This window comes from Chelonia mydas, chromosome 6 (genome assembly GCF_015237465.2).
Source record: "Chelonia mydas isolate rCheMyd1 chromosome 6, rCheMyd1.pri.v2, whole genome shotgun sequence".
NCBI classification, from domain to species: Eukaryota; Metazoa; Chordata; order Testudines; family Cheloniidae; genus Chelonia; species Chelonia mydas.
The window spans coordinates 30,333,432-30,347,856 of NC_051246.2; the positions used below are offsets into that span (position 1 = coordinate 30,333,432).

A 14,425-nucleotide genomic window follows, 5' to 3' on the forward strand; every position below is an offset into this window, starting at 1 on the left:
AAAGAAAACGCCTGTGAGTTTAAGCTTGATTCAGGAGAAGGCCAGAAGCCAGTATAATGATTTAAAGGAAAGAGAGGGAGAGAGCTCAACAGCAGAAAAGGAGATCTTCAGTGCTAGTCATGGGTGGTTCCGCAGATTCCAGAAGCATGCCAAACTACATAATGTAAAACTCACAGGAGAAGTGGCTGGTGTGGATGAAGAAGCGGCTGAAGTGTTTCGTGTGCAGCTAAAGAAAATTGTTTCAGAAGGTGGCTACTCTCCAAAACAAGTTTTTAACGTAGATGAGATGGGCCTTTACTGGAAAAAGATGCCAATGAGGATTTATAGTTCTCATGACAAGAAGACTGCTCCTGGATTCAAGGCCTCCAAAGACAGCTTAACCCTTCTGCTTGGGGGAAATGCGGAAGGTGATTACAAGTTGAAGCCCTTGCGTGTCTATCACAGTGAAAACCCAAGAGCAATGAGGGACTATGTCAAGTCTTGTCTCCCCATAATTTGGAAGTTGAACATTGCCTGGATGACATGCAATATTTTCCATGAGTGGTTTGTAGACCATGCTGTTCCTCAGTTTATGGCTTACTGTCAGAAGGAAAATTTGGCCTTTAAGATTCCCCGTCTGCTGGATAACGCAAGTGCCCACAAACTGGACTATGAAGCCCTCTGCCTGAATGTCAAGATCCTATTTTTGCCACCCAACACCACATCGTTGCTGCAGCCTATGGACCAGGGTGTTTTGGCCACATTCGCGGCTTATTACCTACGGAGGACGTTCTCCATGCTGATTAAGCAGGTGAAGGAAAGCCCAATGTAAAGGAGTTTTGGAAGTCCTACAACATTTTGAATGGCATATAAAACATTGACGCATTGTGAGAAGAGGTCACTTCGCAATGTATGAACGGCATTCGGCACCATGCATGGCCAGATGCTGTGCACAGCTTTGTGGGATTTGATGCCGTTCCTGCTCTCCGGCAAGAAATCATCAAGTTGGAGAAGGATGTTGGCTTCAAGGAGGTGGAGAAGAAGGATATAGAGTTGTTGTTGGAGTCTCACACTGAGCAACTGACAAATGAGGAACTGATTGAGCTGCACCAACGACGGATATCCGAAGAAAGCAAGGATGACGATGACAACGTAGAGCAGGAAGCCAGGAGTCCAACGACAAAGAATCTCTCCCGTTTCTTTGGATTGCTGTATGAAATGATCGAAACCATATGGACCGCTGATCCTTTTCATGAACCGTCTGCCAAAGTCTTCAGGGCTCTCAATGATGCAGTGGCTTGCTACAGAGAGATCTATCGGTCAAAGATTCATGCAGGAGAGCAGACGTCGATATAATATTTTTTTAGGACTTCTGCAACTGAAAAGCCAGCCATGGAAAAGCCAGCCATGGAAAAGCCAGCCGCCACCCCAACGTAAGGTACTGTAAGCCTAATTGACACAGTTTTATATTATTTATTAAAATGTTCTATGTGTTTGAACGGTGTTTGTAGGGTTCTACCTTATTTTATTCAATGTTTTATGTGTAAAATTTGTGCTGTATAATCTGTCACTGTAAAAAGGCGCACTGTTTAGGTGAAAAGAGCATTGTCTTAGACAAGTGTGGCAACACTGTGAACTCATCTCCCCCCCTTATTCCATTATTTCTTACGGGGAAAAATTCTCCGGTATTCATCGTTTCGGTATCCATGGCCCTTTCAAGAACGCAACCCTGACGTATACTAGGGACCCCCTGTAGATGTCAAAGATGGAGAAAGAACCCCATCCTCATGGCCTCAGTTCCCTGCTATAACGTCTAGATAAAACTTCTGGATCAGATATTATGGTCCAGATCCTCAACTGGTATTAAATGATGTAGCTCCATTGAAGCTAAGCAGATTTACATCAGACGAGGATCTGGTCCTGTGTGTCTATCTTTGACTTGGATGCTGCAATAGATACTGCACTGGTGGGCAGCTGCACTATGCAGAACCCCATAGACTTCAGTAAGGCTCTCAACATAGCACTCCACCAATTCATTAGTTTGCAGAAGAGGGGCCTTAATGTGTAATGTTTGTCTCTGTTTGTGAGAGTGCGTGTACCTGTAATCTTTTTGTGCATAGTGTATGTGTAACTTGTGTCTAATATCTGTGAATATGTCTGTCTGTCTCCCTCTGTGTTTGTATCTTTCTCTCTCTCTCTCTCTCTGCCAGTAATGTATGCATGTCTCCCTTTGCCTGAGTGTGCGTAATTTACATCAGGTATCTTTATATTATCTACATACGTCTGTCTGTCTGTGTAACATGTCTGCGTTGTGTCTTATGTGCACATTTTGTCTACAGTGTATATGCCGGCCTGTGGATGTGCTGAACCAGGACACACACAACTGCAGTAGAGGCTGTTGCTGCTGGAAAGGGGGGAGCTCCAGATGCTCTGGCTCCCTAGGAGGCTGGAGTCTTTTTCTCCCTGGCCGCCCCCTGCTCCTGGGCGCTCCTGCAGGCTGAATATTTCATTCATGCTTTCTCCTTCGCCATCTCTCTCTCCGATTCAGGGAAAACGTGTGTGGGCGGCCTTTGAAAGGCTCCCTGTCAATCAAGGCGGTGAACTGAAAAGAAAGAGAACGAGAGAGATGGGGGGAGAACAGCTTTAATGGGGGTGGTGGGCGGCTGTTGTTGCTGCTGCCGCCAGCCTTGCAGCTCTTCCCAGGGGCATCTGCATAGACAGGGGGAGTGATTCCTGCACCACAAACCTGCTCGGGGGGGAGGGGGGCACCACCCCACATTCATCACCTGCTGCGAAACCACCTCAAACAAGGAAGGGGGGAAACTTCCCTTTAGCGGGTGCTCTTGCCTAGCTAACCCCCAGGACCCCTGGCTGGGCTGCCTTTGTCTTTCACAGGGGAAGGCAGCTCTGCAGCATGCAGGGTGGGTTGGGGAGGTTTGCACGGTGTGCTGGGGGCTCTGCAGGCTGTCGAGGGGCTTGGGGCGCACTGGGTAGTAGGGTGGAGCGCTGCAGAGGCAGGAGGGTTGAGGTTGCAGTGTGTAGGGAGGCTTCCCAAGGTGTAATAGCGTTGAAGGGGCTTTGGATTGTGTAGGGGGATGGGGGTTCTTTGCAGCCTGCAGTGGGGTTATGGAGCCCTTGTCCTGTGGCGGGGTGGTAGCGGCGGTGATGCTTTGTACTATGTAGTGGGGTGGGGCTTTAAAATGTGGAGGGGGTGGGTGGGTGCCCTGAAGCGTCTAAGGGGCTAGGGAAGTTTTGCATTGTGGGGATGGGTTTTTTTTTTTTTTTACAGTTTCCAGAGGGGTGGGGACGAGTCAGCGTCTGGGGGCTGTGCAGGCTCGGGGGCTGCAATGGGGGGTGGAGCTCCGCCGTGCTAGGGGGACTGGCCGCGCGCGGCAGGGTGGGGGGCTTCGCCGCCTGCATGGAGCCGGGGCGGACGCGGGGAGGGGGCTGTGCGGTGTGCAGGACACACACACATGCCCTCGCGTCGCCTTCCTCGCCCGGCTGGGCTGCGCTCTCCTGCCGCGTGAGTGAGGCGGGGGCTCTTTCTTTGTGCGCCCTCCGTACCTGAGCGGGGCGGGAGGGACGGAGCCAGGTTGGGGGGCGGCGGCGGGGGGGGGGGGGCAGCATGCATAGCAGCGGCAGCGCTGCGGGGAGCCCTGGAGAAAGGCTGGGGGGAGGCGGCTGGGGGAGGCTGGTTGTGCAGCGCGGCGGTGGCGGCTCCCAGGAGCGACGGGACCAGCTTGCGCTCGATGGTGAGAGGCGAGCGAGGGGCAGGATCGGGCTGCACTGGTTGGTTCAGTTCGTGCGCGTTCGTCCGGGGTGTGTGTGTCTGTGAGAGTGTGTGTGTGTGTGTGTGTGTGCGCGCGTGCAGCCGCTCAGCTCCCCTGCATGCCTTTCCCCCCGCCGCGTCCCAGCTCCCATCTCGCCCTGCCGGCTGCTCCCGCCGCTCCACGGGGAGCGATGCACCAGCAGCCCCAGCTCCAGGCAGGGCTAGGGACCTGGGGTGGGGGCTGCGTTTGGTTCATCTTGGAGGGTGAACCGCTAAATAAATGAACCCCGCTGGTGCTGCGTGACGGGGGGAAGAGAGAAAGCCAGGGATGCAGGGACATTGCTCCGATTTCCACGCATCTGGCTGTAAATCTGCAAGCAGCATTGAAGGCGGCCGTATAGATTCCGAGTGATCGATAAGACCCATTTTCTCCATCTCTGTTTACATTCCCTAGGCACGAATACTTAGGGGACTCCGGTCTCCCCCCCCCCCCCCCCCGCCAGTCTTTTCCAGCTGCGAGCAGGAGCTGGGCTGTTGTTGCGATGTGCAGAGGGGGTGTGTGTGTGTGTGTGTCTGGGGGGAGTGTTTTCAATAGAAAAATCAGAAGTAATGCGTTAAAAATACAAAACAAACCCAGGCTAATCTAGTTGTTTAACGGATCTTTCTGTATGAACATAATGCAGCTGGCAGGACCCAGGGTTTGGGGGAAATTGGTTTCGAATCACATACTGGATGGTTAACCTGATAACTACTCACTGCAGTAAAATATTAACAATAGCAACAGCTTTGCCATGCTCTCCTGGAATAATGCTGCCTTTCGAGCTGATGTGACAGCCAACGCCATGGTAGACTATTGCTTTCTACTAGATGGCAGTGCTGAGACCTGTATAGTTAATGTAGGTAATGAAGTCCTGGGAAGCTGGGGACTTTTGTGCAACTGCAGGTCTGTGAGGTGGTTTGTTTGGACGGGTTTTTGGTGGCACAAAGCAGAGAATGGAACAAAACAGTGACTGTGTGTAGTTAGTTTGTTAGCTTGTATACAGTTAAACAGTTATTAAAACTTTCTGATTTTTCAATATGGTTATCTTAGCATATATATGTCTCTTTCTGTGAAGGGTAATTCTTACATCGTATTTGGGAAAGAAGAACAATTCAATATTTTAGGTCTCTTGCATTACACGATTGTTACTACATTACATTCCTTACGTTGATTTCAGCAGAGGGATTCCGCTTGATAGCAGCTGAGGATCTAGGCCCTTTCCATGTGTTAGATTAATAAATGATAGATTTCAAAGAAATGTGTGAGCAATACCCTCTCTTTGTTTCTTGATAGCCATGTGTAGTGGGACAGCATTTGTTGGTGTGTATTCAGATCAAACAGTTTGAGAAAATATTTCTTGCATGAATCATGCATTCACGGTCACATTCAGATCTCTAATACTCACAGAGGCCTCATAGACTAAAGCAGGAATTGTTCATACATCACTTAAGGCAAAATTTTGTCCTTCATTATAATATTTGAATAAAAAAATAAACTTTTCCTACACTTGTTTTTTGATGTCCCATTATGAACGCAGAGACGAGCATAGAGTGCAGCACTTTAAAAGATATTTGTATCAGAACACTGGGATTAAAAGGTTTATAGTTAGAGTCACTTCCATTTATGCCTCAGGGGTCTGATTGTGCTCCAGTTGCAATCAGTGGGCATTTTGCCATTGACTTACTTGGCCAAATTGGAACCCACAACCCTGATGCTACAAACACATATGCACCTGATGAGTCCCACTCATTTCAGTAAGTGTAAATACACGAGCAAAGTCAAGCATTAGGACTCCAAGTGTGTAACTTTGTTTTGCTGAAATGAAATAGGAGTAACCTTTTGCAGTAGTGATCTTTTGTTGATAGCCACTGTCCAGGCTGCATATAGCATTACTGCCAGTAATTTAGTGTCTGAACTTTTAAAGAGTGTATATTCCTTTGTTACAATGCGATCTGCAAGCTAGATGTCATATGGGTGAAGCAAGAAAGTTTATTAGCCTTTAAACAGCAGCCACACACATTCATGGATACACTGTTAGACTAAAATGAGATATATATATTCTCCAACTAATTAAAATAAAGCCATATCGTTTACTAAAATGTCACTGGTGTACTTCATTCTACTTTATTTGAGCCCAATCCCTTATATTTCCATAAGAGAAGGACTACTTTGTTGGATAGAATTTAAAAAAAATACAAAGAAATAAAAGCAAGCCAGTCTTCATGTTTCTGAACTTTGCAGAGTGCCAGAGCTCAGTTGGTTGCTTGACAGGAGGAGGGCTAAGGGCTAGCCATGGAAGACGCCTGCGGAGGGTTTGTACCACCCTGCACGCTATCCTCCATTTATCATCTACTCCTGCAGGAGTGTTGCTGTGACTATTTACATGTGTTTTAAGTAGCATCTGTAGGCCCTTAGAGAGAGCTGTATCCCATTGTGCAAGGCACTGTACGGGCACATGTTAAGAAAGAGGCTGGCCTTAAAGAATTTACAACCTACACAGACAGGACAGACACAGGAAGTATGTTTATCCCTATTTTTACAGATGAGGTCTGAGGTGAATAGAGGGGTGATTTGCGTGAGGTCACATAAAAAAGTCTGGGTGGAGTCAGGAATTCTACTCCTGAATCAGAGTCCAGTGCCTCATCCACAAGAGCAACCTTCCTCCCTGTTGACTTCTTGTCACGCCCATTCTAGCATGAGCAGGAAGGGGCAGTGCAGGTGATATTTTGAAGTTCAATACACAGATCCAAGTAGCTGCACCTTGCACACCAGGTAGAAATTGCCTACAGACAATGTGCACGTTGGCAAAGCACCATTACAGCCACTGATACAAGTAAATACAACTGGTGGCCTCAATAGATCTATTAGAAATACCTTAGCTCTTATTTCTATTAGAAATACTCCGATGTTACAATTGGCAGAAAATACACCGGCTCATTGATTACATGCAGCTGTCCAACAGTCCGTAAGCTCCTCTCTCATATCCACTTCAGCAGCAATGCGCTGCTTTTACACCTAAGTCCTAGAGCTATGCATGACAAGAAAGACGAGAATGGTGGTTATGTGTATGTGCCACTTGACTGTATGCCTCCAAATTCCTGTGTCACAGCTTTGTAGTGCATAGGAGCTGTTTTTCCAGCCTGGGAGCTGCAGTATGTTGTCAGGATAACTTGTGCTGCAGTGCAGCTGTTTGGCCAGTAGGGCATAGGGAGTAGTTGCTCTGGGGCTTGGCCCAGTTCCTTTCAACACCTGATATGACAACTCTTTGTTCTCCATGGTGTGGAGCAGTTTGAGGATGTGTAAATGACAATGAATTGCAGTATACCATGTGCATGTTAGTCGTCCCATCCCTAGGGATCTGCAGCATATTCCTCTGCAAAACCAAGAGGGATCCTTAATAATTAACTTGTATTAATCTCTTGAACTCATTTAAGTCATTCAGTTTTATTTGAAAATGCTTGTTTACTGCATATGCCTTATCTCAGTTGGAAATCTTTTAAAATATCTTAGTCTTGAAATGTAAGAGACATTTATTTTTAATTTGATGTTTCTCTCCCCCAAACTGTTATTTGTGAAATCAGTTGCTCCTGAACTAGAGTTAATTAAAAATCTTATCAATCGAGAATAGAATTCCATATCATAATAGAGTGCACTTTCCAGACAGATCCTGCACTGTGAAGAGCTACACATACTGGAGGCTTACAATCATGAGTAAGAAACCTCCTACTCGTGATTTTGATTTATAACATCTCAAGGGATCAAAATAAATGTATTCCCTTCAGTCTTTGTTTATTAAATAGCATGTACAATGAGCAAAATCTGCTCTGAAATTCAGGCCCTTATCCTCCACTACTCCCTTCTGCATTGCTGGGGAGGTGCAAAGCAGCCATAAAGCTGAGTTAAACTACTCACACAGGCTTCTCTTTGAGTAAGGGGATTCTCAGGATGCTGGAGAGGTGTCATAGTGACTCCAAGACATACTTAAAGGCTGGGGCAACTTGAAATGGAGATAAGTGGCACAGGTTCAGAGTATCTGCACAGGGGCTGGGTGGCATCACAGGGTTGTAGCTACAACCGTTCAAAAATTTCTACTATAAGCAGACTTCAGGGCAACACACCTTACGGGGTTTGCAAGCCTTCATATTTTGGGTTTTTTGTTTGTTTATCTCTGGCAAAGTTACTGAAATATCCACTGTGTAGATTGCTAGTTTGTGCAGTCTTTCCTTACAATGTTAGTTCTTCAGCTGTTTAAGAATTCTGCTATAGATTTAGTTTTGTTTTACTCAGTGGAATTAAGAAAACAACTCAGTAAGTCTAAAATCATATTGAATGGAATAGTAGACTCAAAAAGTAGCAACACAGGGCCCTTTGAATGCAGAGTTACTTGCTACTTTCAGAGCCTGATCCAAAGCCTGTAGGAGTCACTGGAAAAAAATATCCTCTCCTTGGCTAAGATAGAAACTTCTGTTCCAAAGTAAGGTTTTAGAGTAGCAGCCATGTTAGTCTGTATTCGCAAAAAGAAAAGGAGTGCTTGTGGCACCTTAGAGACTAACAAATTTATTTGAGCATAAGCTTTTGTCAGCTACAGCTCACTTCATCGGATGCATAAGTGTCCACAAACAGACTTGCACCAGACTAACTACATTGGTTTTGGAAAGCCAGTTTAGTTTAGTTAAATCATTGCAAGATTTGTGTTACACTAGTTCATAAAATTCAAGAATTGGTCTAACTGGCCTAAAGGGCAGATTCTCATTTACACTAAGGCCCCTTTCAGACCAAAGGGGGCTTAATGTATATGAGAATAAAACTGATATGGATGTGGGGCTTTAGCTGTGCAACTTCTTTTAGGATTAAGATGAGCAGTATTCCTCTTACTGTAGACAATAAAACGTCCAGTGCTCCCAGCTAACATGTGACAAGCATTTTAAGCAATAAGACACAACAGGCACTGCATTTTTGGATGATTGCAGCATACCTCCATTGGTATTTGTAAGACACAAGGCTGAAGGCCAAGGAGCTTTAATCACCTGGGAAGTGCTATACTTGCCTTGAAATGCAGTGCCTGGAATGGCTTGCTTCCATTACGAAATGGAATTTAGACATTTATGCAAAAATGGGTATGGAAAAGAGAAAGGCGAATTTACTGTGTATTCTAGACCTGGAGGTGAATCACACTGACAAATTGTCCGAAATTTCATTGTGTGTCAAGACTTAGAGAGAGCTTTCCTAATCATTCAATCATGGAGAAAGTCAAGCCTTGTCTATACTAGGGACATGTGATAAGTTATACTAGTTAGAAACTTAAAGAAAAGGGGGAGAAATCAGTTTGTCTTCATTATAACAAATGCTTATTCCTGCCCATTACTCCCCCCATTTGTACTGTCTTTTACAGGGAGAAACCACTACTTTAAAGTTTTCACAAATAGCATAAAATCTTTAGGTTGGAGGAGGAAAGTTAGAGTTGCTTTTGGCTGGTAGCTTATCTCCTTTTAGTCTGAATCTCTCTCTTCTTAAGACAAATGCACACGGAGAAGAGAGAAAAGGATAGCAAGAGACAGGAAGATACAACTTCTGTCTGAGGCTTTAGTTGAGTTATTGGAAGACCACAGGCACAGCACGTGATCCAATTAGCCACCCCTGGACTTTGGCTTTATTCCCCTGGCTGTGGAAAGTGTTTGGGTAAGTTGGTCTGATTTTCCTCTAGCCAGTCTGTTAGAGGCAAGTATTGAGGCCAAGTTGCTCAGCATTGCTTTTGACTTGCCAAACTGGTCACAGCAAGCTGTTACAAGGCTATATTTGTCCTGGTTTGCCACACTGGACTTTTATTACATAGATGATAAAGAAAGGTAAAGGTGGAAATTGACACATTAGGATTGGATAATGGCTTTAGGTGCACATCTTAGGGGTTGTTTAAGACAAACCATGGAATTGGTGATGTCACTTAGTTCCCTCTCTTTAGCTGCTCTGCTCAGAAGCTTTTCAGGATCAGGAAGAAGATTACTGGCATGATTGTAAATCCAGAGGTCCCAGCATCTGATTGTGTTAAGGCCCATGGAGATAATGATGCTGGTTGAAGTGCTAAGCATGACGCTACCCATAAGGGCCCTGCCACCCTGAGTCCATTGCCAAATGATCTCAGTGAAAGCAGTGTCATTAATGGGCAGCCTTGTCCCATCAGGATTACTCAGTAAAATATTTCTAATGATCTGTGCATGGACACTTCCCACCGTGAAAATTCTGGTCTGTTGCTGTATCAATTTTATATCTTCAATATAAGCCTGAAAGATGTCCATTCTTTGATTCCTTTAGTCCAAACAAACCGCAGCTCACCCCATTCTTTTCACCCCACTCTTTCAACAACACATTTGACGTAAGATTGTATATAGTTTAAAATGACCTTCCTTCCACCTACTTTGGACAATTTGAAATGTTAACCAATAGTAGGCTTTAGAAAAACAATAAAATAAAACCAAACAAACAACAAAAGCTAATCAAAACCCTCAGTGCAACTCTTAATGTCAGCAGGCTAAATTTTACCCTGGTTTATACTCCTGTGCAGCCACTTGGCTTAATGGATCCAGGTGTGTGCATCTGAGGGCAGTGTTTGGAGATACTGGTTCACTGGAGATAATCGAGGCTTGGATTAAGGGGGTACAGTTGAAATGAATTAGTTAGATTAATGTAGTATATAGAAGAGGGTGCAAGAACTCCTCTTGCCAGGCCTGACCTTGCATTCCTCACAGCATAACTCCCACTTAAAGTCAGTGTAGTGGTTTCCTGTTTTATTTAGCCTCTCATCCTATGTAGGCTCTTTACATCTTCTTCTTATTCTGCTTAGCTTCGCTCACACTCTGCCACTGCTTTTTGTTTGTGGCTGTGATGTAGGAGTCAAATTTGTCCCTTACTTAACCTGTGGTACACTCAGTATAAGTCATTTCATTGCCACAGTTTGGTTTTAGGTTTGAAGTATTTCCATTTTACAAGATATTTGAAATCCCTTACAGCAAGGTACATGCAGGTGGAAGCATAGGTGCTGGGGGTGCTGCCGCATTCCCTGGCTTGTTTCCATCATATACAGGATTTACAGTTTATTTCAATGGCTCTCAGCACCCCCACTATACACATTGTTCCAGCATCCCCAAGTGGAAGTCAAACAAACTGGTAATTGACTCTTCCTCTAGGCCTATTTCAGTGGAACAGTACATGAGGAAAGTACCAGACTAGTTGCCCTCTTCAAGCCCCAATTTGCATTAAGCAACAGTTTTGTTTGTTTTAAATGTGTTGATTCAAAATCAAATAAGGATATCAAAGCGAAAAAGAGTCAGTTTTCCTTGACAATTTGTGCATGTGTAATCTGCTGTCTTTCAGAAGGTTGGTAATCTGTTCTTTGCCATGCAAACTGCAGGATCTTTGGGGCAGAGACTGTCTTTATTGTATGTATGTAAAAGGCTTGCCACATTGGGGCCCAGATCCTGAGCTGAGGCCTATAGGTGCCACTGCATTATAAATAAATAATAATGTCCAGAAAAGGCAACAGTATTGTAAGTCACTGAGAAAGTACCATACAGTCTCGCCCACTGCAGAGTACTCATTGGGTTAGAATAGTACAGTACTTGTTTTTTGCAGGACATTTGTCCCAGTTCAGACTCATGTTCCCATAATGATATGCAGGATGCAGCCAAATCCTGTCCCTGTGATTTTGAGTAACTCTTATAAGACCTGATTTAGAAATAATTTGCACATTACGGTTAATATTCTAAATGGAGTGAATTCTGGCATTAACACATTTGTTTTTGTATTCATCTTAGGTTAATTTACTTCTGATAGAATGATCATTGCTAGCCTGATCTCAGGCATTTCTAGTGTATCCATCACTACAGCATTTAGATAGTATGGGTATACCCTTATTTATCCCCATCAAAAAGTTTTCACAGACACAGATATATACATGACCAGGAACTCCTGGTTCTGAAACAGGCTCACCCTAAGGGCATAAGCAGCACTCTTGCAATATGGATTGATTCTGATCTGTTGCACAGCAGAAGACAACCAGCACTTTCAGAATAGCCAAGTTAGTCATTGCATTGTAACAAAACCCTGAAGGCACTTTTCCAAAGGCAAGTGAGAATGTGCCATGGGGCTGGCACAGCACATGGGGCTGGCACCCATAGAAAATTGTGGAAGGGCACATCCTTTTTATGGTCTAATACTCATGCAAATGCTGTACTCTGATGTGCCACAGGATCTGTGATTTATTTTGAAAGCTACAATTAAAACTACTAGTGGGTGATGTGAAGTGCATATAATGCATCTTCAGAACACATTACCATTTACAGACAACCTCTTTAGGCCTAACTGCTGCACATGGCCTTGCACTGGAATTTTGCTGGTATCACTGGTATATACAGCTGGTATGCTATTTAAACAAGATGATGCAAACTGTAGTCCCTGTTCATACTCTGGAACATGACACAGGTACAGACCAGTCTGAATCCCATTGCCTAGTTCTACCGCTCAAGTGTGTCATTTATATGTCATTAGATTTACACTAGCACTCTCAGTTTGGCTCATAGACTTCTAATAGATCAACTTTCACTGAAAGCACTAAATAGCATTCACAACTCGGATTACAACAAGTCAGCAGTTTGGTGCAAGGTAAGACTATTCCTTTTAAGGAATGGATAGAAGATAGTTTCCCTGAAGTCCCAGAGCCTGGTGCTGCAAGCATAAGATGCTACTGTAGCATTGTCTGAAATAGTAAGTCTCAGAATAACAAGATGTGCTCAAATTTCCACAAGTAAAGTTATTAGATTTGAGAAAAAAATTGATATTGGGCCAGATGCAGCTCTTCTTACCTGTGCAATGCCATTGGGCTAAATTCCAGTCAGTTACACTAGTGTTAATACAGAGTAACTAAGTCAACTTTGCTGGCCCAGATTCTGATCTTATTTATACTGATGCAGTTAGACTGACTGCCTTAAAAACTGTTCTTGCCTAAGATCAGAATCCGGACCACTATTTTAAACATGTATTACATCTTAGGAAAAATAGTAAAAAAGCAAGCTAAGATACATGAATTTTTAAGGTTAACAATATAACAGGGGTTTGTTTCATCGGGGCAAAGAAATCCCCCTCTAATAAAAGTGAAGCTTCAGGTGCAACAGATGTGTGTTGGGGAGCGGGGGTGGAATTGCAATTTCCCATAGTTACTAAACTGCCCACATCATGAAGAAACTGTGTCAGCTGTCACCCTGATCCTGCAGGCTGCTCCATGTGGGTGATCTCTGCACAGTCAGATGTTAACATCAGTGGGGCTCTTTGCAAGCACAAAGGCCGGCCACTGGGGAGCAGTTTGCAAGATTGGGGGCCTATGACAACTGAAAAGGAAAACAGCATACTGCAGGTTGTAGCTCATGTTAAATATAGAGTACAAAAATAACACCACACATGGCAGATTGTTAAGTGTTAGAGGAAAAAAATCAAAGTTAATACTTTCCACTGAACATTCAACATAGTTAGTGGGTTTAGATTCAACCATTTTTAAAAGTGCAAGAATTACATCTCAAGCTTCCATTTCCTTTCACCTTCATCTTAGGGTTTATACACTAGCATCAACCATGAGGCGTGAATGCAGAAAACACCTTTACAAAGCATGTTTCTATTTGTAAGTCGGCAAAGACCAAATCCTCCCATTCTAGTCATACATGCCTATTACCCCAAGAGAGGCAGGAAGACAGGTATATTTGGCTGGGAAACTTAGGGCTTGTCTACACAGGAATATTTACCAGCAAAACTATACCAGCATAATTATAACAGTACAACTCCCTGTGGTGACACTGAGTTACTGTCGTATATATTGTTATAGCAGTAAATTTCCTTGTTTAGACAAGCCCATAAATAGAATCTCCTCCTCAGATGGGGAAGTCATGTCTAAATCCAGAGAAGAACTGTAGCAGAGTCCAGTAGTAATACCAAATACTAGTATGAGAACAAGGACCACCAAGACACGAATATCTTGTAAGAGGCATTTACATTGTACTTTGTTAAACAAAATACAAGAAATTCGGGGACCAAATCTCCACTGCTTTGTATGATGTATATTTATTTAACCCTTTTGCACAACTGTAAAATACTCTCCAGTCAGAATGGTTGCAGTTTGCACAGATATGAATACACAGTGTGTTGTCAATGCAGTGGAGAATCTGGCCCATAACATTTGCACGTCCCTAGTGTGTAAAGCTGAAATCAGCAGACTTAGCGCAAGGTAACAGATCAGAATCTGGCTTGATATTTTGCATTTCCTTTGTCTGGGATGCCAACTCTCTATTCAACTTCAAGGGATCAAAATCAGAGGTGATGTGAATGGTAGTGTAAGTTACATGTCACTAAGGGTTAGATCCATCCTGCAAATGGATGTGTGAGCTGTGAGATGTTCTGCAGGGTGCATGAATGTAAATTTGTTTTTAAATAAATGTTGAATGATTAGAAGTGAGGGGCATGCGAGGGGTGTTGCAGGAGAAGCAACCATGGGAGGCTGAAAGGAGACGTGGAATAATAGAAAAGGAGGACTTGTGGCACCTTAGAGACGAACAGATTTGTTTGAGCATAAGCTTTCGTGAGCTACAGCTCACTTCATC

At 44.0% G+C, this 14,425-nt stretch overlaps 1 protein-coding gene across 1 annotated transcript in view; it reads left to right on the forward strand.

Annotated features, from left to right (window-relative positions):
- The first annotated feature begins 3,634 nt into the window (after positions 1-3,634).
- Positions 3,635-14,425, forward strand: part of PTPN5 (protein tyrosine phosphatase non-receptor type 5) — a 140,525-nt gene continuing 129,734 nt past the window's right edge. Inside the window, exon 1 of the mRNA XM_043549511.1 lies at positions 3,635-3,731. Within this exon, the coding sequence (XP_043405446.1) occupies positions 3,729-3,731 (3 nt within the window). The 5' untranslated portion in view covers positions 3,635-3,728. The remainder of the gene's footprint in view (positions 3,732-14,425) is intronic.